A 20933-nucleotide genomic window follows, 5' to 3' on the forward strand; every position below is an offset into this window, starting at 1 on the left:
CCCAGCACTGTTTCATCAGTGAGTGCTGACCTGCATACACCACAATTCCCACTACAATGTCTGTATTTCTGACAGTGCATCCTCGCATCAGCAAGTTATCCTTACTCAGCCCCACTCGTTCCGTACTGGTATGCTGTCTGCAAGATATAACACAAACATAGCTGTAATTTTTATCTGACTATTATATTCATTAAGAGAAATATATGCATGCTATCAAAGCTTTATAGTTTCCCAATTATTCGGCACATATTACTAGTCACTTACATAAAGCCTCGGAAACAGCTGAGGTCACTATTGGGTACTTCACATTCAATTTTGTACGAAAATGATTCTGGATCCATTTCAATGGTCTACATGAGCACAAGGAAAGAGGAGGAGGAGGAGAAAAATACATTAAATTTATGGAATGGAGCAGGTTGGAAGTGCACGACTTGCCAGGGTCATCTAGTGGGTTTCTATGACTGTGCAGTGATTCCTGCTCCATTCTCCTGGAACCCTTGTGCAACTCTCAAAACATCATTCTGGGTCCATCAAATGAGTAGATGGGTTATTTTGCCCAATTAGAAGACCCCACACATTTTTATCTCTTTTAACTATATACTTATGGAAAATGTAACACAGTGGCATGTAATTGTATCTAGAGCAGTGGCTCCCATCCTTTCTAATACCATGACCCCTTAATATAATTCCCCATGTTGTGTTGACCCCCGACCATAAAATTATTTTCATTTCTACTTCACAACTGTAATGTTCCTATTGTTATGAATCGTAATGTAACTATCTGATATGCTGGATGTATTTTCATTCACTGGATCAAATTTGGCACAAATACCTGATAGGCCCAAATTTGAATACTGGTGGGGCTGGGGGGGGGGTTGATTTTGTTATTTGGGAGTTGTAGTTGTTGGGATTTATAGTTCACCAAAGAGCATTCTGAACCATACCAACAATCGAATTGGGCCAAACTTCCTACACAGAACCCCCATGATCAACAGAAAATACTGTTTTCTGATTGTCTTCGGTGACCCCCTTACACCGTTCTTGCGACCCCCCCCCCCGGGGTCCTGACTCCTAGGTTGAGAAACACTGGTCTTGACTATATGCTTAGCTGTTGGATTTATACCACAGGTTATCAAGTAGATTGGGAGTGGAGAATGTGTAGTCTCCAACCACATCTTACAGTCCCTGAAAACCCTTGCCCTATCCCACAAGCCCTTTGTTGGGGGGTGAGAAATAACCCCAAGATATGGTCTGGAGAGGCAGTTTCCCTCAATCAATTTCCCATCTATGAAACTGATGTTATGCATAGTGGATGCCACAGTCAGAAGTAGTGATTTGTGTTTTGGACTACAACTCTGAAGACAGAGTTCAAATCCCTGCTCTGACACAGAAACCCATTGGGTAACTTTGTACGTATCACATTCTCTCAGTCTCAGAAGAAGGTAATGGTAGACATTCCCTGAATAAATCTTGCAAAGAAATCCCCATTACAGGTTGCATTAAGATTGCAAGTAGGAAATAACTTGGAGTCACAATTAAGTCAGCAGTCAGCTAATTTTTTTAAAAGCATGACTCAGTTCCCAATAATACAGCTAATTTTGTGTTTTACTGAATAGGAATAATGCCAGCATTCACCAAATTCAAGGCACTTTCTGGAACAACACATGAGGCAAAAGGGGCTTTGGAAAGTAAATAGGTTTGGCCTAACTTCTCTCACCTCACCTTCACATAAAAGCACTTTTTCTATGCATATGGGGTGTATGTGCATGAGTGTGTCTCATAGACCTGAGTAAGATAACAGGAGGTTCAAATCAGGTTCAAAGATCAATATTAAAAATCAAAGAGATGCTCTGATTAACCAACTTTGTGTAGTGTTGCCTTTGAAGACTGTTGAAAGTTTCAGTTGGTCCAATGGATGGCAGCCAAATTACTCACTGGAGCTGGGTACAGGGAACATACACCCCACCCCCAATTATGACAGCTCCCCTGGCTGCCATTCTGCTACCGAGCACAATTCAAAGTGCTGGCTTTAGCCCATAAAGCCCTAAACGTTTCCGGCCCAGTTTACCAGTCTGAACATCTCTCTCTCTATGAACCATCTTGGAGATTAAGATCATCTGGGGAGGCCCTGCTCTCGGTTCCACCTCCCTCGCAAGTGCAATTGGTGGGGATGAGAGACAGGGCTTTCTTAGTGGTGACTCCTCGACTATGGAACTCCCTCCCCAATGGAATTAGATCAGCAACCTCCCTTCTGACCTTCAGAAGAAAAATAAAAACTTGTCTATGGGACCAAGCCTTTGGGCAATAAGCAGTATAAGGAATGATCACGGATTATGTGCAATAAACATTATATTTGGAACGGCCTTGACTACGATTGTAGGATTGTGTGATTTTAATGTTTATATTGATATGTTTTTTAATTCCATGTTTTAATGTTAAATGATGTTGCGTTTTATGATTTAATTGATAGTTGTATGCTATCTTTATGTTAGGTATGTGAAGTACCTCATGTGTATGTGAGGCATTACATTTTGCCATAATTAAGTTGGAAACTGCTTTGTGTCCCCCACTGGGGTGAGAGAAGCAGTAAACAAGTGAAGTAAATAAATAAATAAACAAATAAATAAATATTAATAATAGCCACGTGGTTTCCTCAACCAATATTTAAAACTAAAGCAAATATATACCTGTTGTACAAATCCTTTCACGATCAGCTTCTCTTTTAGATTAGTCTCTCCATCAAGGCTTGAGGTTTCGATGTGACAAAGCCCATCTCCATCACTAGAATACAACAGTACCATGTCGGCAGGAATTTCCTCATTACATGACAGCTGGATAAAATCACCAACCTTAACATCCTTCCAGAACTTGTCCACAAATTCACCATCCGCTCTGAAAAAAGGGCATATTTTTTAAAATGATTAATAAAAAGAAAATGTTTTAATTATCAATAATTATGTTAGAGACCCTAAATTGTGTCTTCTTGGGTCCACATCATGGGAGCACGTAAGAAAGGAGACAGTCCCAAAAAAGATTAAAAAACAAGGTTTATTTTAGTTTCTTCATGAAGAAGACGGACAGCCTGGCAGCATATGCAAATGCTACCCTTCAAGTAACTACCGCACCCTCCTCTGTTTCTGCTGACTTTTATACTCAAGTAATAGGTCATGGAAAGTACTCTCTTTCCAGCCCCCCTCCCTTGACCTTTTGATGGAAAGTACCTTCTTGTACCTGCAGACTCTGCGCTTAACCACAACCTTTGGTTTAACCACAACACAGCTTCCTATGTGAGTTTGAACTTTGCATGACCTCTACATGTCACATCTTGTTTCTTAAAAACATTTTCTTCCATGTTGCTCCTTCTCTACAGATAAAGGGTATATTTCTCTTTTGCTGTTAATTTCATTCAAAGCCCCAATTATACCAATAAAATCATTAAAACCCACCAGCTTCTCTTCTTAGGAAAAGCAAAATAAAACCAAGATTGTGCTGATTAGGTTTTTCATAAACAAAATTGGATTCTTTGATATTAGCCTGGAATACAAATGAGGAGTCATTTACTTTTTTAAAGCACCAATAACAAGTGAAGTACATTTTGAATTGTCCTTACATATTTAAGACGTACATCCAACAGCAAATTATTTTCTTTTTAAATGTATCAAAACAGGTATGTGTTGTCCATCAGCACAAAGAAGAATAGTAATGGTGATACATCACAAAGACAAAACATGGCCCTTGTGGGGACCATGACTAAAGGACTCATGTTTACGTACTACTGGCCTAGAAATAGACAGTGGTCAATGACATCTGAAGAAATCCAGTAGTCCAGGAAATCTGATCCAGTTTTACTCCAGTTTTACCAATCCCTCAATGGAGATTATCCACAGACAAGACTGAAACAGAGTTTGCAAGAATGAATCTAAATAATCAGTCCTAGGAAATCTTGGGAGCTGAAATGAGATCAGATGCTTGGCCATGAATAAGAAACATTTGACAGATGTTTAAATCCTGGCAAATCCAGACTGTTAGGCTGCAGTAAGCCCATGATTTGATTTCAAAAGGACTAACTCTGCCAAAGAGAAAAGCTGTTTCTGGTGTACTTACCCATTGTAGACATGGGTGACAAAGTTGTTTATCATTTTATCCAGTTTGTATTTTGTGTAATCCTCCAGGCCATCTTTCACTGCAATAATTGTGAGGACCACAAGGAGAGGGATCATTGTGATTTCTTTTCGAAAGGCTTCCACAACTGGGATCCAATTTAGCACAACTATAAATAGGAAGTATAGATTGGCAGCTCTGGAACAAAGCAAAAGAACACACACAGGATCTGGGGTATCAGCCACTGGGTGTGGAAATAAAACACATAAATGGGATATAATGCATCTCTGACAGTAGAACGTAATCAAATCTATTTAAATTGTATTATCCAATAAGATAAGGTGCCATTTAGGAACAAAGTAGTTCTATGCATATTAAGATTCCACGAAACTAAAATCAGAAAATATTTCATAACAGTCAGATGAGAAAATGTATAATAAAAATTATAATAATTGACACTATGGAACCCATTTATGGATGTGTTTATACTGAAGAATTGATGTATTTTTACACCATGTTAATAGCCACGGGTCAATGTTATGGAATCATGGGAGTTGTAGTTTTGCAAGGCCTTAAGTCTTCTCTACCCAAAAGTGCTGCTCCTCACCAAATTGCAAATCCCAGTAAGGGTAAGGAGCTTTGACTGGCTGAAGTCTGGCTTCTCATTGTGTAATCCTTATGATATATTGGTTTAGCCCAGTAAATGGGAATATCTTAGAAAGGGACTGTACTTACTGGCTGAGATGTAGATGAGAGGTTCAGCCAGGCATAAGGACCAAGCCTTTCCCCCCTTGAAGAATTTTTGGTTAGTATTTAGGAGAGAACAAAAGGGTAAGTTTTTAAACAGAGAATTTTAAATTTGCATTTTATTAGCATTTGTAATTTAATCTATGTTTTTAATATGCTGCTTTATGATCCTTTTTTTTATCAATGCTGTCCCTACCATTATTACTATTAATTAATTAATTAAGTAAGTAAGTAAATTGTCTTTGCATTTCCTTGTGATGCTTCCCTCCTCTTTATATTGATCTAAGGGTAATTCTTCAGTCATTTGACTCCAAAATAGTTTGGTAACCACGTTGCTCTTAGAATATTGATAAAAAAATATCTCATTGGGAGTTATAATGGAGGGGTGGAAGACCATGGCGCTCAAATATTAGGAACGGCAACTCCCATCACTCCTAGTTGACACAGTACCTGTGAAATTGTTCATATAAATTTCTTGGTATGAAAGTCCATAGTCTGTACTTTGTAGTCCGTATTCTGTTTGACATGTAATGTTTTGATACTTTTTCATACTCATCTTTGAAACGTTGCAGACATGGTACAACTATCCGACGTTTCAGATTCTTTTTGGATGGCTGCTGGAAACTGACACATTCTGGAGTACCAGCTTCCATTAGGTCACTGCCGACTTCCACATATAACCAAGTGCCCAAGAAACACTTGCTCCAGCAAAGCGACTTTGAAGTCTTTCCGAGAAGGCTCCGAACCCCAGGCAATGTCCTGCACATAATATCAGTTTAAATCACAAGAAAGGGGGGACAAAAAAAGGTCAGCAAAGTGTTTGCTTTAGTATTAATTAAAATTTCTTATCCACATTTCTAATAATACCCAAAATCTGAGGGTAGTGCATAATCCAATACGTTTTATAATATTAAAGCAGCAAAGATAAGGTATCATTTACCTTGTTTAGTCCTGATTTTTCAGTCACTCAGTTATGTTAGGATTGCAGCCAAATCATCCTTCCCTAGTACTTTTCTGGGGAAGAGTCACACTGAAAGCAGGAAAGAATGGCTCCGGAATTAAATGTATATTATGATGTCAGAATTGCTCTGGAATTAAATGTATGTTATGATGTCAGAATTCTAATACTATAGTTCAGACAGTAGAAAAAAAAATCTATCTCTTGGTGTTATCAGGTTTCTGAAATAGCAACAAGAGGCAGCTAGAATTCCTGACATGTTGAGTTCACATTAACAGAGTAACTGTTATAATGTTTGTGTTATACTAAAATACCAAACAAAAGTATTGATCTTAATGCACCTAGAAATGTATTTTCCGTAAAATTAGCATGTTGTCCACATTCATAAATTGCATTACCAAAATACTGGATTTCTGCCATCTGTGTACATTTGTATAAAAAGAAAAGCTTTCCAAATCTTGAAAAGGAGCTATTTCATATAATAAGGGAAACCTATTATATGAACAGGTACCATTAGTATTATGTGTACATTTAGCTTGTGAACAGTGTTTTGACTATATAATATTTGTTACTCTAGCAAATCACTGTTATTTTCAGATTCTTCTGTTCAGATTCAGGAGATGGATGATTTCTTCTTTCAGAGCCTGTTAGGATCCTGATGTAGTCCTTCTTAACAATTGAATCGTGCATTCAACATTTAGTCAGAAATGAAGATCTAGTTTGTTTATTGCATTCCAAAATAGAGATTTGTTTTAGAGAGTTTCTTTGCCTTGCAATTGATAGTTTCTTCCTAGGGTGTTGAAGAGACTCCCTCCACCCCCCTGAACACATCTCCTAAAGGCTGTTGTGGGTGCTTAATAAGGGCCCTTCCTATATGATCCATTGCTCCTATTTTCTCCAATCTAATCGAAATACCCTACGTACTCAGGAATACATATAGAAATTTTAGTCAAAATATCAATCCAAAAAATTGGGTTGATTTATCCACAGATCATACTGCGTCACTTTTGGTGCAGATTACAGCAGATTACGGGAGCTGTATTCATAGACCTGTCAGCAGTTTATGATGCTGTAAATCATCACCTCCTCCTGAGAAAACTGTACAATATTTATTTACTTTATTTCTATACCACTTTTCTCAGCCCTTAGGTGACTCAAAGCGGTTAATATCACAAAGAATTATCACCTCACCTGCTTCATAGGAAATCTGCTACAAAACCGGAGCTTTTTTTGTTGAGTTTCAGGGTCAGAGAAGCAGATGGCGAAAACAGAAGAACCCTGCCTTAGGGAAGCGTGCTTGCTCCATCAATGTTTAACATTTCCATGCCTTTTGGCTCTATAAGGTCTCTGTAGTATTTCACCATTTTGAAAATGATCTTTCAAGACTACTTGGACCACTTTGTCACCATTTATTTGGATGAATTTTTGATTTAGGGCATTTCCAGACAGGCCCTATATCCCAGGATCTGATCCCAGGTTTTCTGTTTATCCCAGATTATCTGGCAGTGCTGACTCATATAATCCAGTTTAAAGCTCAGATCCTGGGATATAGGACCTGCCTGGAAGGGTCCTGACTCTCCAAATCTGAAGGTGCATGAAAGTCATATCCGAACTGTCCTCCAACGCCTCTGGGATCATCATCTATATCAGTGCTTCTCACACTGTGCTCTTCCAGATATTTTGGACTTCAGCTTTCGGAAATCCCAGCCATCTTAGCAGCTATTAGAAATTGTGAGAACTGAAGTCCAAAACATCTGGAGGAGCACAGAAATAGATGTTTTTCTGAAATTCCGTGCCAAGGTTACTACTAATTTATTATGACCCGACACCCACTTCATAAGGCCACGTACATTTCGACTGTCACAGATAGTATGAGGCGTGAAAAAATGCCAAAATAGCAGCTCCAGATGTCTCAAGGTGGACTTTGACATAATGTAATAATGTTTCTCCATAGGCCAGCTTCCAAGGTCAAAGGGAGCCACTGAAGGGAGAGAGAACAGAGTTTCTGGCTGTCACCCAAATTAGAAACAGCTCCAAGCTTTGAACCTTGATATTCTGCCAGCTCAAACAGAAGGAAAACTACTGATTGATGAAGTGGATTTGGGAGGAGGCCCAAGATCAGCCTTCAGCCCTGTTGCAGATACAAATACTGTCGGTGTAGGGGGGAAACGCAAAGTATGTCCTTGAGTATATGTAAGCTGGATAATTTTTTTTAATGAAAAGCAGTAGAATCATAGAATCATAGTTGGAAGAGACCTCATGGGCCATCCAGTTCAACCCTCTGCCAAAAAACAGAAGAAAATTGCATTCAAAGCACCCCGACAGATGGTCATCCAGCCTCTGTTTAAAAGCTTCCAAAAAAGAAGCTTCCATCACACTCTGGGGCAGAGAGTTCCACTGCTGAACAGCTCTCACAGTCAGGAAGTTCTTCATCTTGTTCAGATGGAATCTCCTTTCTTGTAGTTTGAAGCCATTGTTCCGTGTCCTAGTCTCCAGGGCAGCAGAAAACAAGCTTGCTCCCTCCTCCTTATGACTTCCTCTCATGTATTTATACATGGTTATCATGTCTCCTCTCAGCCTTCTCTTCTTCCGGCTAAACATGCCCAGCTCTTTAAGCTGCTCCAGACCCTTGATCATTTTAGTTGCCCTCCTCTGGACATATTCCAGCTTGTCAATGGAGCCCCCGGTGGCATAGTGGGTTAAACCCCTGTGTTGGCAGGACTGAAGACCGACAGACAGGTCGCAGGTTCAAATCCGGGGAGAGGCGGATGAGCTCCCTCTATCAACTGCAGCTCCTCATTCGGGGACATGAGAGAAGCCTCCCACAAGGATGATAAAAACATCAAATCATTTGGGTGACCCCTGGGCAATGTCCATGCAGACAGCCAGTTCTCTCACACCAGAAGCAACTTGCAGGTTCTCAAGTTGCTCCTAACACGACAAAAAAAACACGACAATATCTCTCTTCAATTGTGGTGCCCAGAATTAGACACAGTATTCCAGGTGTGGTCTAACCAAAGCAGAATAGAGAGGCAATATGACTTCCCTGTATCTTAGTTAGACCACACCTGGAATACTGTGTCCAATTCTGGGCACCACAATTGAAGAGAGATATTGACAAGCTATTGAAACACTGCACAAAACTTTTACAGTCAGCCATTGCCCTGTCACCCTCTCTTGAGAGTCTCCCTTGGTAAATTTCAGTTTTGGTTTGGTTCTTTGTCAATTCCCACAGCAACCAATCAGAGCGTACAGTAGCGTAGTGACGTCACGAGGGGCGGGCAGGAGGGCAGCAAGGAACATCATGAGAGGGGTGATGAGGGTTGACCAATAGAGGCAGCCCAACAGCAGAGGGGCGGGGCCAACAGTTTGCCGGCCAGCGCGAGGCGCCTCTCTCAGAAGGGGACTTGCACGCGCCGCTCAGTGAGTCCGCTGTCCAGTTGCAGAAGGAAGGCATGGCTACGTCAGCGGAGGGGATCAAGCGGGCCCAAGCGGCGGCGTCTCAGTGGCTGCTCTGGGACAAGGTGAGAGGCCGCGGGAGGGGGGATTTAAAGGGACCGCGCAGGGAGCGGAAAAGAGAGGCTCTCGCCGCCTTGTCCTCTTTCCCCCCGTCATTGGCGGGCCTTCCTCGCCTGAGAGGGTTAGTGTGGAGCGAGGGGGTGTTTGCTCAGGACACGCAACGCCTGGGTCCTTCTCATCCGCACTGCTGTGAGGAGACAGGCCGGTGTCTTATCCCCCTCACTGATGACCCGAGGCGACTGCGCCTGCGCAGAGGAGGGCGCGTGGGCAGGTGGAGTTCGCCACGCAGGCTGCAGCCACGAAGGCCCTCCTTTTCCACCAGTGCCCACACCATTCCCACCTGGCCGCTCAGTTTTGAGTCTAGGGACCCTTCCACACAGCCATATATCCCAGAATATCAAGGCAGTTCCTTCACAATATTTGCTTTGAACTGAGTTATTTGAGTCCACGCTGCTATATAAACTACTGTGCTGTGGCCCACTCTGGTGGTCATGGGGGTTCTGTGTGGAACGTTTGGCCCAATTCTATCGTTGGTCAGGTTCAGAATGCTCCGTGATTGTAGGTGAACTACAAATCCCAGCAACTACAACTCCCAAATGTCAAGATTCTATTTTCCCCAAACTCCACTAGTGTTCACATTTGGGCATATTGAGTATTCGTGTAGAGTTTGGTCCAGATCCATCATTGTTTGAGTCCACAGTGATCTTTGGATGTAGGTGAACTACAAGTCCAAAACCAAAGGACACTGCCCACCAAACCCTTATAGTATTTTCTGTTGGTCATGGGAGCCCCCTGTGGCGCAGAGGGCTAAACCCTTGTGCCAGCAGGACTGAAGACCAACAGGTCTCAGGTTCAAATCCGGGGAGAGGCAGATGAGCTCCCTCTATCAGCTCCAGCTCCTCATGCGGAGACATGAGAGAAGCCTACCACAAGGATGATAAAATCATCAAATCATCCAGGCGTCCTCTGGGCAACGTCCTTGCAGACGGCCAATTCTCTCACAGCAGGAGTGACTCCTGACATGATAAAAAAAATTGGTGGGGTTCAGAATGCTCTTTGATTGTAGGTGAACTATAAATCCCAGTAAATACAGTAAATAAATAAATAAATCCAGTTCATTGTGGATTTTGTATAGTTGTGTGGAGGGGGCCTAAGGCAGTGTTTCCCGAAGTCTCGCCCGCCAAGTGGTTTGCACTTCGATTCCCAGAAGCCTTATCTGCCTTGGCCAAGGAAGAGGGTTTCTGGAAGCTGAAGTCCACAGTTTGGGAAACAGGAAAAGATCCTCCCAGGCTAGATCTACACTACCAAGTATCCCAGGATCTGCTAACAGATTACATGCTTATCCCAGATTATCTAGCAGTGGAGACTCATATAATCCAGTTAAAAATGATAATCTGGGATCAGATCCTGGGATGTCGGGCAGTGTAGAAGGGGCCCCAGAGACTCACAGCTGTTGGGGATCACTGCTGAAGCCCCTTATAAACTGCCCTATAATCCAGATTAAGCAAGCAGATAGTCCACATTATCTGCTTTGAATTGCATTATATTATTTATTTGCCCCATTTGTATACTACCTTTCTCAGCCAAAGGCGACTCAAGGTGGTTCACAGTCGGCAGCGATTCGATGCCTTAACAAATATCAAAATACAGTTAAAAGAATTATAAAAACAATTCAACATTTAAAATGTAATATAACAAGCAAATATATTTGTTAAAAAACAAGATCCTCAGAGTCTCCTTACTAAAATCGTTGTCCGGTTACATTGTCAGTCATTCCATATATTCATTTATGTCTAATTATGCTCCAGTAGAAAAAGCTTGCTTGAAGAGCCAGATCTTGACCATGTTGCAGAATGTTAGAAGGGAGGGAGCCGATCTTATATCCCTGGGGAGGGCATTCCATAGCCGAGGGGCCACCACTGAGAAGGCCCTGTCTCATCTCCACCATACACATCTGCGAGGAAGGCGGGATCGAGAGCAGGATCTCCCCAGATAATTTAATTTATAGAATTATAGAGTTGGACGAGACCTCATGGGCCATCCAGTCCAACTTCCTGCCATGTAGCAGGAAAATTGCATTCAAAGCACCCCTGACAGGTGGCCATCCAGCCTCTTTTAAAACCTCCAAAGAAGAAGCCTCCACCATACTCCAGAGCAGAGAATTCCACTGCTGAACAGCTCTCAAAGTTAGGGAGTTCTTCCTAATGTTCAGGAGGAATCTCCTTTCCTGTAGTTTTTCTCCCCATGGGGACTCAAGGTAGCCAACAATTGCACACTTTGGTCAAAATTTAAAACAAAGCAAGCACAATAAAATAAATAAACAGTAAGTGTGGGTTTAGGTTAAACTACAGTTAATAATCTAGTTCAGATCAGATTATCTGGATTGTATATGGCAGTGCAGATAGAGCCTGGGAATTGTAGCCCTGTACTACTTGATTTAGCTATAAGCATTTAATAAGACTCCACACTTTGTCTGGCTATTTTTTTTTCATTATTTGGTTGTTTAAGATTTCAGCACCTTGATTAGCTCCTTTGAGTTATAATTGTGCTTGACATTTGGAGCAGAGTCACCACTCCACTGACATGAGGGCATAAACCACATTAAGTGAGCACCAAAGCTATCCTGAGTTGGTAGCCCTCCAAAAGCAGAGCAATCCATCCTGTGTGTGGCATAAAAAAGTGAGACCGATCTTTTTTCTTTTTTTGGTCTCCCTCCCACTCTCCTTGGATCCCTATTGGAGCTGATAACATCCCAGAGTGTGCAGAAAGGTGTCACTGTCTTTTACATGCAGGCCAACTGGCCACATGACAAAAAAGCTCTCCCTCAATAGGCTGAGAGACATTTTGAGTTTTATATGCTGGATCCAGCTGAAGACAGTGGAACTCCAGTCCTAAAATCAGTTGCACTCCTAGACCAAACCCATTGAATTAGTAGTATTTACTCTGAATGACCTACTATCTTTCAGTAGGTCAACTCTAGTGAGATTTTGAATTAGATCACTTCCAACTAGCTTTTCAATGTGATTTCAAGGGGTTCTTTGTTTGAAACACACCCCAGATCTTTAACTGAATGTTCATATGAAAGTCACATGGTGATGGGGAAACATCTTGCATGGAGTGGGTGGATAATTGCTAGAATGACCTAAATGTTGAAATTAATACAATTATTTCAGCATATGCCACTTCCTTCCCTACCTCCAATGTTTGTTCCTCATGCTTGAGTATCTTAATAGGAGCAGTACTCTTTAACCCAATAATTTAGGCTTGGTATTCATTTTTTTTGAGAGCCCCCGGTGCTGCAGTTGATTAAACTGCTGGAGCTGCTGAGTTTGTTGACCGAAAGGTTGCAGGTTCGAATCCGGGGAGTGGCGTGAGCTTCCTCTGTTAGCCCCAGCTTCTGCCAACTTAGCAGTTCGAAAACATGCAAATGTGAGTAGATCAATAGGTATCACTCTGGCGGGAAGGTAACGGTGCTCCATGCAGTCATGCCGGCCACATGACCTTGGAGGTGTCTATGGACAACACCGGCTCTTTAGCTTAGAAATGGAAATGAGCACCACACCTCAGAGTCGGACACGACTGGACTTAATGTCAAAGGAAAGCCTTTACCTTACTTTACGTATTTATTTTTCTACTTTGGTAGCACTCAGGTGCCTCTTAACTGTATCAGCAGTACTCCTCTTTATGAACAAACTGAAAGTAGAAGTGATGTTTAGTAAAGTGACTTATACAACCAGGTGAAATAGTTTAGTAGTAAAGTATCTGCCCTAAAAACCGATGTTTTGTCATTCTGCACCTTCAAGTCATTTCCGACTTAACAGCCACCTTAAGATGACTCTATCACAAGATTTTCTGAGCAAGAATTTTTCAAGGATTCCCCCAGGCAGGAGCAGACAGACTTTGAAGCTGCAAGGCCATTCAATGCTAATCAAGGTGGCCAATTGCAACATTCACACTTGCCTCAAACAGACAATAGTTCTTTCTTCCACCCTGGACATTCCACAGATATAGAAACCACACTTGCCTAGTTTCCAACAGACCTCACAAACTGTAAGGATGCCTGCCATATATGTGGGTGAAACATCAGGAGAAAATGCTTCTGGAACATGACCATACAGCCCAGAAAACTCACAGCAAGCTGTTCAGGTTTGCTGTTGCCTTTCTCTAAGGCTGAGAGACTGTGACTTGCCCACAATTGCTGGGATACCATGACTGAGACTCATTTCAAATTCTGGTCTCCTGGAGTCTAGTACTGGCTGTTATCCCTCAATAATTATTTGTACCTTCTATTTTATGGATATTACTTAATGGGTACTATTGAAATAATTCAGGGCGAGTTGCTAATAGTGGAGTTTGGGACAGAAAACTATAGATTTAGTTTACTAGTATGGGTTAAAATAGACAAGGCCTCGAAACAAAAATCCTGCTCAATACTGATCCTTTACAGATCCTTTTACCACAGTTCTTCTATTAAGAACTAAGCAAGAATATTTACCCTTCTGACTAGTATTATTGTATTCTTTCAATGTCCAGTGTGTCTTTTATCACTAGGGAAGAGATAAGATTGTGGTTGTACAGCATACGCTGGGTCACATGCCCAGTTCATCCTAACTATGTTATGCGATGAATGGATTTCAGTATAAATCATATTATTTCCTTCACATGCCCAGTTCATTCGAATATTATGTGATGAATGGGTTGCAGTACAAACTATCTTATTTACTGTACTCTGCAAACATACTCCGCAAACATACTGTGCTCTACAAACATTGAGGGCCACCAAACTGGGTCTCAGCATTCTCTAGTCTAGAGGCTTTTTATTCAAACTCTGCAATCGAAGATGAGTCGGAATCATTGACTTTTTCAGACTGTCTTAAACTTCAGTGATTTTCGCCTCTGTTTTTTTATTATGCTTGCTTTGTATAAGAAAATTTTATTGACATGCATTAATTGAAAAAATGTATACTCTATCTGCACAACGTATATGGTATGTCCTCCAAATAATTAAACTCACTTCATTTTGCTTATTCTGCTTTGTCACAGCCATTACATTTTATTGATTTTTTTTGTAATGTATCATTCATCTCCTGAAGATCTGAGTGCAAAGCACAAGTAAATCTTTATGCTATGAATTGTGGAATTAAATATCTTGTTCTAAATCTGTGTTTCATGTACACAGCCAGCAGTTCAAAGTGCGCACATTTCCTATCAGAAGATGGTTACGAAAAGTAAATTTATCCTAGATCAATGTTCTGATAAGAAGTGTAGTGCTATCTGTACTATTACAAAACAAGAACCCAAGATTCCAAGTTGTTACACATACAGATTTCAATCCTTAGGTTCACACGGCACCTGCTTAGAACATCATTCTGGGGGAAAGCTAGTTGCATTGTTTCAGGATTCAGTAAAAAACTATAAAATCAGCTTGATCCAGACTTAAATAAAACGACTGCTATCTTGTTGATATCAGTGATCTTGTGTTAATGGCAAAAGGTTTGGATACCAGGAGTAGGACAGAGTAGGATTATGGGACTAACCGTGCATAATTAATGAGTGTCATTTTTTCTGACTGCATTGCACCGTTCAGTGCATCATCAGCTCATTTTAGTTCTTAAAAGAACTACTTGGAAGTATTTGCTCCAAAACTTACATCAAAGCAAAACTAATGCAATAGTAGCAGGTGTATGTGTGTACAGGTGGAGTATCCCATACCTGAATTGTGCTTGGGATTCAAAGTGTTTTTGGCTTTGATTTTTTTCCAATTTTGGAATTCGTATTCTTATACATAAAGAGATATTTTGGAGGTGTTACCCAACTCTCTAAACACAATACTCATTTACGTTTCATATATACATCATACAATAGCCTGAATGTGATTTTATACAATATTTTAAATAACTTTGCACATGAAACAAAGTTTCAGAAAGCAAAGGAATCACTTTCTCAGTTACCTATAAATATTATAGATCCAGATTCCAGATAAGGGATGCTCAACCTGTATATGTTTTATATATATTTATGCTAAAACAACTGGGGAGGGGGGAGGGACTAATAAAATCTGTTTTAGAAATCAGTAGTGAGCAAAAATAAAGGGATAAAGCAGTAAAGTTTGACTTCAGGCTGTCTCAGATCTCATTTCACAAATGCTTTTCTGTCCTCCCCAAAGGGAAGTAACAGATGAGGCTAAGTAAACTGTTCAGGGAAAACATTTTATAACAGTCAGGCTATTGTTGAGAAACCCTACCTTTAGTGAATGTCAAAGTAGCTTTTGGGCACCGGCTTACTAAATACTTTGCAGAGGTCACTGTCAGCTTCAGTTCCTCCACTCAATCTGACATGTATGAATAGCATTTATTCACCTGCCTTAGTCTTCATTTTTAGAATGATTTAGATAATGCATGCAAAACACTTGGGGGCGTTCTTTTTTAAAACCAATGTTAATATCATACCTTAATCCTTTCCCTCACAGTACATAATATTAAATAGGATACTCAAGTGGTTCATGTACAAATTAACAGACAGAGAGCCATCTCACCATTTTGGGTTGACTACCCACCCCACCCCCTTCCGCTCACTTGGCTAACCATTTCTCTGGCCTTTAGCCATTACAAATAATAATTCAAAGTACTGTGGATCTTTTCTCTTTTTCTTTTGTAAAGCACTCTGCTAATAGTGGTTGGATGTTCAGCTGTTTTTGTGCATGTGTCAAATTATTTCTTTATAAAGCACTCATGATGACAGATTAGAAATGCATGCTGTCTTATTACAAGTGTGTATCACAATCTTTTCTTTGTATTTTGACTTTTTTCAAAAACGACAATTTTTGATATGGTTCTTTACTGTCTCTCTTTTTAAATTTTAACAAGAAATTGTTTGTAATTACTGAAGACAGACCTGTAATGGTTTTGTATGGTTTTAAATCTGTATTGGTTTAAGAATGTGTAAGCTTGGTATAGTGATTTGAGTTTTGGAATTCAAGTTTCACATCCCTGCTCAGCCATGAAAACCCATTGGTAACCTTGGACAAGTCAAATATGGCTAGTCTCAGAAAACACAAGCATGGTTAGTGGGGTGAGGGAGAGGGCCCTTATTTCCTATCTTGCACTTTGAGAATTTTGTAAAATAATCATTTGTATAAAAATTGTATTTAGGAAAAATGTGTAGGCTCTCAAAATATATTGTATATATACAAAACACAAGGCACTTTCCACAAAAATGTAATTTGTACAAAATGCAATGTTTTATGCAGACAAAAGTATCATACAATCCCAGACTGTTCAATGCATACAACCCCCTGTTATGTCAGCTCCACTGGCTGCTAGTTTGCTACTGGGCTCAATTCAAAGTGCTGGCTTTGACCTATAAAGCCCTTAACGGTTCTGGTCCAACTTACCTGTCTAAATGTATCTCTCTTAGTAAGTGAACTAGAGCTTTAAGATCTGCTGGGGAGGCCCTGCTCTCAGTCCCACCCTTTTTACAAGTGCGACTGGTGAGGACAAGAGACAGGGCCTTCTCAGTGGTGGCCCCTCGGCTGGGAACTCCCCAGTGACATCAGACTGGTCCCATCCCTCCTGATCTTCAAGAAAAAGTTAAAGACTTGGCTTTGTACTAGCATTCGGGAAGTAGGGTAATACTTCAATCTAGCATTTTGAATAATGACTATTGGAAAACCAAGTCGTATGGAAAATCAAGACTCGGCACTATGTGTGTGTTTTTAATTTGTTTTATAGTATTTATATTTTTTAACTGTTGATATATTTTAACTGTTTCGTAATTTGATATGGTATGTTTATTGTTGTATGTATGATGCAGCATTGAATTTTTGCCATAATTTCTAAGCCACTCTGAGTCCCCTTTGGAGTGAGAAAGGCAGCATATAGTAAATAAATAAACAATAAATAAATGTTATTTTCCAGCTTTATCTTCTGGGGGTACATTGGCAGAGGAGGTGGACTCCACTGCCAATGTACAGTATAATGACCAGTTTCTGTTTTCTTACTGGTCATTATATACCATATTTACATATACTGCATTGTTGCAGAAGGGGCTTTTTGAATTCTAGATAGAAAACAAATTTTATTTGAAATATTTTACAGAATCCTAAAACCTCAGAAATAGTAAAGCAGCTTGTTGCAAGTGGAAACAAAGAGGAGCTCCAAAAATGTTTTGGTTCACGGATGGAATTTGGGACCGCAGGACTCCGAGCAGCCATGGGAGCAGGAACATCTCACATGAATGATTTGACTATTATCCAGACCACTCAGGTACCAGATCTAAGTGAATGTATCTTTAATACTCAAGTGTATCTCTATTTTTGGAGTGATGATAGTGAATGACAGAAAGTTGAATGTATTTTTTCATCAATTCATAGCTAATGTCATATCGCTTACTTTGCCTTGCCATGATTTAAAACTGAAATAATAGAGTAAAATTTCCTTGGAATTTGAGATGGTGGAAGATTGAGGACTTACATATTTTTTCTCCAACTGGCTTATCAGCACTTACTTTGTGTTACTGAAGCAAGTTTTCAGTGTTTGATTTTTTTCATTAGAAAAATCCCATTAAATTCTATTTGGAACAATTAAATTATTCTTGAAAATGACTGTAATTTACAAATTCTTCAGTTTGTAAACTAAAAGGAAAGAACATTTTAAACATATTTTAAACATGAATTTTAAACATGTGCCCTTTGTTTAATCTCTGTTTTGTGTATTTTAGTGCGTATTTTACAGAAATATGTTTTAATATGTATCTTTTATAGAAATATATTTTAATATGTGTATTTGTGGTATTTTACAATGTATATGCCTTTTAATTATTCTGTAACCTGCCTCGAGCCACAAGGAGAGGTGGGTAAGAAATACTATTATTATTATTATTATTATTATTATTATTAATCTAGAACAGGGGTTCTCAAACTAAGACCCTGGGGCCAGATATGACCCTCCAAGGTCATTTACCCGGCCCTCGCTCAGGATCAACCTAAGTCGGAAATTACTTGAAAGCATACAACAACAACAATAATCAGCCAAAAGCAGGCCCACACTTCCCACTGAAATACTAATAAGCTTATATTTGTTAAAATTGTTATTCATTTTAATTATTGTATTGTTTTTAAGTGTTTTTTGCACTACAAATAAGATATGTGCAGTGTGCATAGGGATTTGTTCATGCTTTTTTAAAATTATAATCTGGCCCTCCAACAGTTTGAGGGACTGTGACCTGGCACTCTGTTTAAAAAGTTTGAGGACCCACGATCTAGAAGCTATGTCTTCCATGAAAAATATGAATTGATTCTTAGTGAGGCATATGTAGTATAATGCAGAGGCATTATGACCCAGTAGGAACATCAAAATACATTTGTAGAAAGTAATGTGGATTAGTACAAAAACTGTAAATTAATAAAATACAATAGAATACTTATAGGGACAGATCTCTGCTTAATCTATCTACATTATTTATGGAAGGAACAAGCAGTGTATGAAGCTCCATAGTTAAGCTGCAGTACTGTTCCTACCTGCTAGAAAATGGTACTACTTATAAATATAATAATAATAATAATAAATTGTTATTATTTACATAGTGTCCTTTGTCTGTGTATGGATCATACAGATGCTTCATGTTTATCATGCCTAGACAAATATGCGAAAGACTGCTCAAACTTCCGTACAGTGGCCCTTATTTCTCATGCCAGTAAGGTAATGCTCAAGATCCTGCAAGGAAGACTCCAGCAATACATGGAGCGAGAGTTGCCAGATGTTCAAGCTGGGTTTAGAAAAGGTAGAGGAACAAGAGACCAAATTGCCAATATCCGCTGGATAATGGAGAAAAGCAGGGAGTTTCAGAAAAACATCTACTTCTGCTTCATTGACTATTCTAAAGCCTTTGACTGTGTGGATCATAATAAATTGTGGCAAGTTCTTAGTGGGATGGGCATACCAAGCCACCTTGTCTCTCTCCTGAGGAATCTGTACAAGGACCAAGAAGCAACAGTAAGAACTGACCACGGAACAACAGACTGGTTCAAGATTGGGAAAGGCGTACGGCAAGGCTGCATCCTCTCACCCAACCTTTTTAACTTGTATGCAGAACACATCATGCGATGTGCGGGGCTTGATGAATGCAAAGCTGGGGTGAAAATTGCTGGAAGAAACATTAACAACCTCAGATATGCAGATGACACCACTCTGATGGCCGAAAGCGAGGAGGAGCTGAGGAGCCTTCTAATCAAGGTGAAAGAAGAAAGCGCAAAAGCTGGGTTGCAGCTAAACGTCAAAAAAACCAAGATTATGGCAACAAGAATGATTGACAACTGGAAAATAGAGGGAGAAACCGTGGAGGCCGTGACAGACTTTGTATTTCTAGGTGCAAAGATTACTGCAGATGCAGACTGTGGCCAGGAAATCAGAAGACGCTTACTTCTTGGGAGGAGAGCAATGTCCAGTCTCGATAAAATAGTAAAGAGTAGAGACATCAGACTGGCAACAAAGATCCGCCTAGTCAAAGCCATGGTATTCCCTGTAGTAACCTACGGATGTGAGAGCTGGACCTTAGGGAAGGCTGAGCGAAGGAAGATCGATGCTTTTGAGCTGTGGTGCTGGAGGAAAGTGCTGAGAGTGCCTTGGACTGCGAGAAGATCCAACCAGTCCATCCTCCAGGAAATAAAGCCCGACTGCTCACTGGAGGGAAAGATACTAGAGACAAAGTTGAAGTACTTTGGCCACATCATGAGGAGACAGGAAAGCCTAGAGAAGACAATTATGCTGGGGAAAGTGGAAGGCAAAAGGAAGAGGGGCCGACCAAGGGCAAGATGGATGGATGGCATCCTTGAAGTGACTGGACTGACCTTGAAGGAGCTGGGGGTGGTGACGACCGACAGGGAGCTCTGGCGTGGGCTGGTCCATGAGGTCACGAAGAGTCGGAGACGACTGAACGAATGAACAACAACAACAAGACAAATATGTATGTGCCTCTTTCCATCAATAGGATACAAAAATGAATTCAATCTTTTCAGACAGGTGTAGAGTGTCTCAATAGACTGTGTGTGCATATACATGGGCAGGAAACCTAGGGGGTAGTGCTGAGTGCCAGCCCCTAGGTTCACTGCCTGCCTCCATCCCTGCAGCAGACCTGTACAAAATTTGAACCTGCTGGACAGCCAGCCTTACATTGATGGCCCGGTAGCCATAGTCAAGGCAGCCTCAGAACCCCTGATTGAACCCAGGCACCATTGCGGATGTTTGCAAGGGGCCCTCATGACTCAAAGAGAGGAGGAAGAAAGGAGCCCTCCCCCTAAGTTACACTTTAGCAATGGCACCCAGAGACTGCCAAAGAAATAAGCAAAAGTCCAAATATACAAATATGAATTGGTTTTTATAGTGATTCAGCTAAAGGAAGAATACCACTAATCAAGATTTCTTCGGTGATAACCTTTTCATGTCTTGTATATCTAAAAAAGAAGGAGACTCAATCATAATTATTATACTGATCTATCAGCACAATAACATAATGGCCCTGTAGCTTTGGCAGAAAATGCACTAATATACTGCATTGACACTACAGACTGTATATTCTATTGCAAGGCTCTGTTAAAACTGTAAGAGGCATA

The 20933-nt window shown here is 40.4% G+C and overlaps 2 protein-coding genes across 2 annotated transcripts in view; one reads left to right on the forward strand and one right to left on the reverse strand.

Moving 5' to 3' along the window:
- The window catches only part of ATP10D (ATPase phospholipid transporting 10D (putative)), a 40057-nt gene extending 34456 nt beyond the window's left edge, over positions 1-5601 (reverse strand). The window contains exons 1-5 of the mRNA XM_060779556.2: positions 5299-5601; positions 4105-4299; positions 2688-2892; positions 265-350; positions 31-137 (exon numbers count right to left, since the gene is read on the reverse strand). Of these exons, the coding sequence (XP_060635539.2) occupies positions 31-137; positions 265-350; positions 2688-2892; positions 4105-4299; positions 5299-5501 (796 nt within the window). The 5' untranslated portion in view covers positions 5502-5601. The remainder of the gene's footprint in view (positions 1-30; positions 138-264; positions 351-2687; positions 2893-4104; positions 4300-5298) is intronic.
- Positions 5602-9152: 3551 nt separating this feature from the next.
- Positions 9153-20933, forward strand: part of PGM2 (phosphoglucomutase 2) — a 29013-nt gene continuing 17232 nt past the window's right edge. Inside the window, exons 1-2 of the mRNA XM_060777833.2 lie at positions 9153-9330; positions 17422-17589. Coding sequence (XP_060633816.2) covers positions 9262-9330; positions 17422-17589 — 237 coding nt within the window. The 5' untranslated portion in view covers positions 9153-9261. The remainder of the gene's footprint in view (positions 9331-17421; positions 17590-20933) is intronic.

Source organism: Anolis sagrei, chromosome 5 (genome assembly GCF_037176765.1).
Source record: "Anolis sagrei isolate rAnoSag1 chromosome 5, rAnoSag1.mat, whole genome shotgun sequence".
Lineage (NCBI taxonomy): Eukaryota > Metazoa > Chordata > Lepidosauria > Squamata > Dactyloidae > Anolis > Anolis sagrei.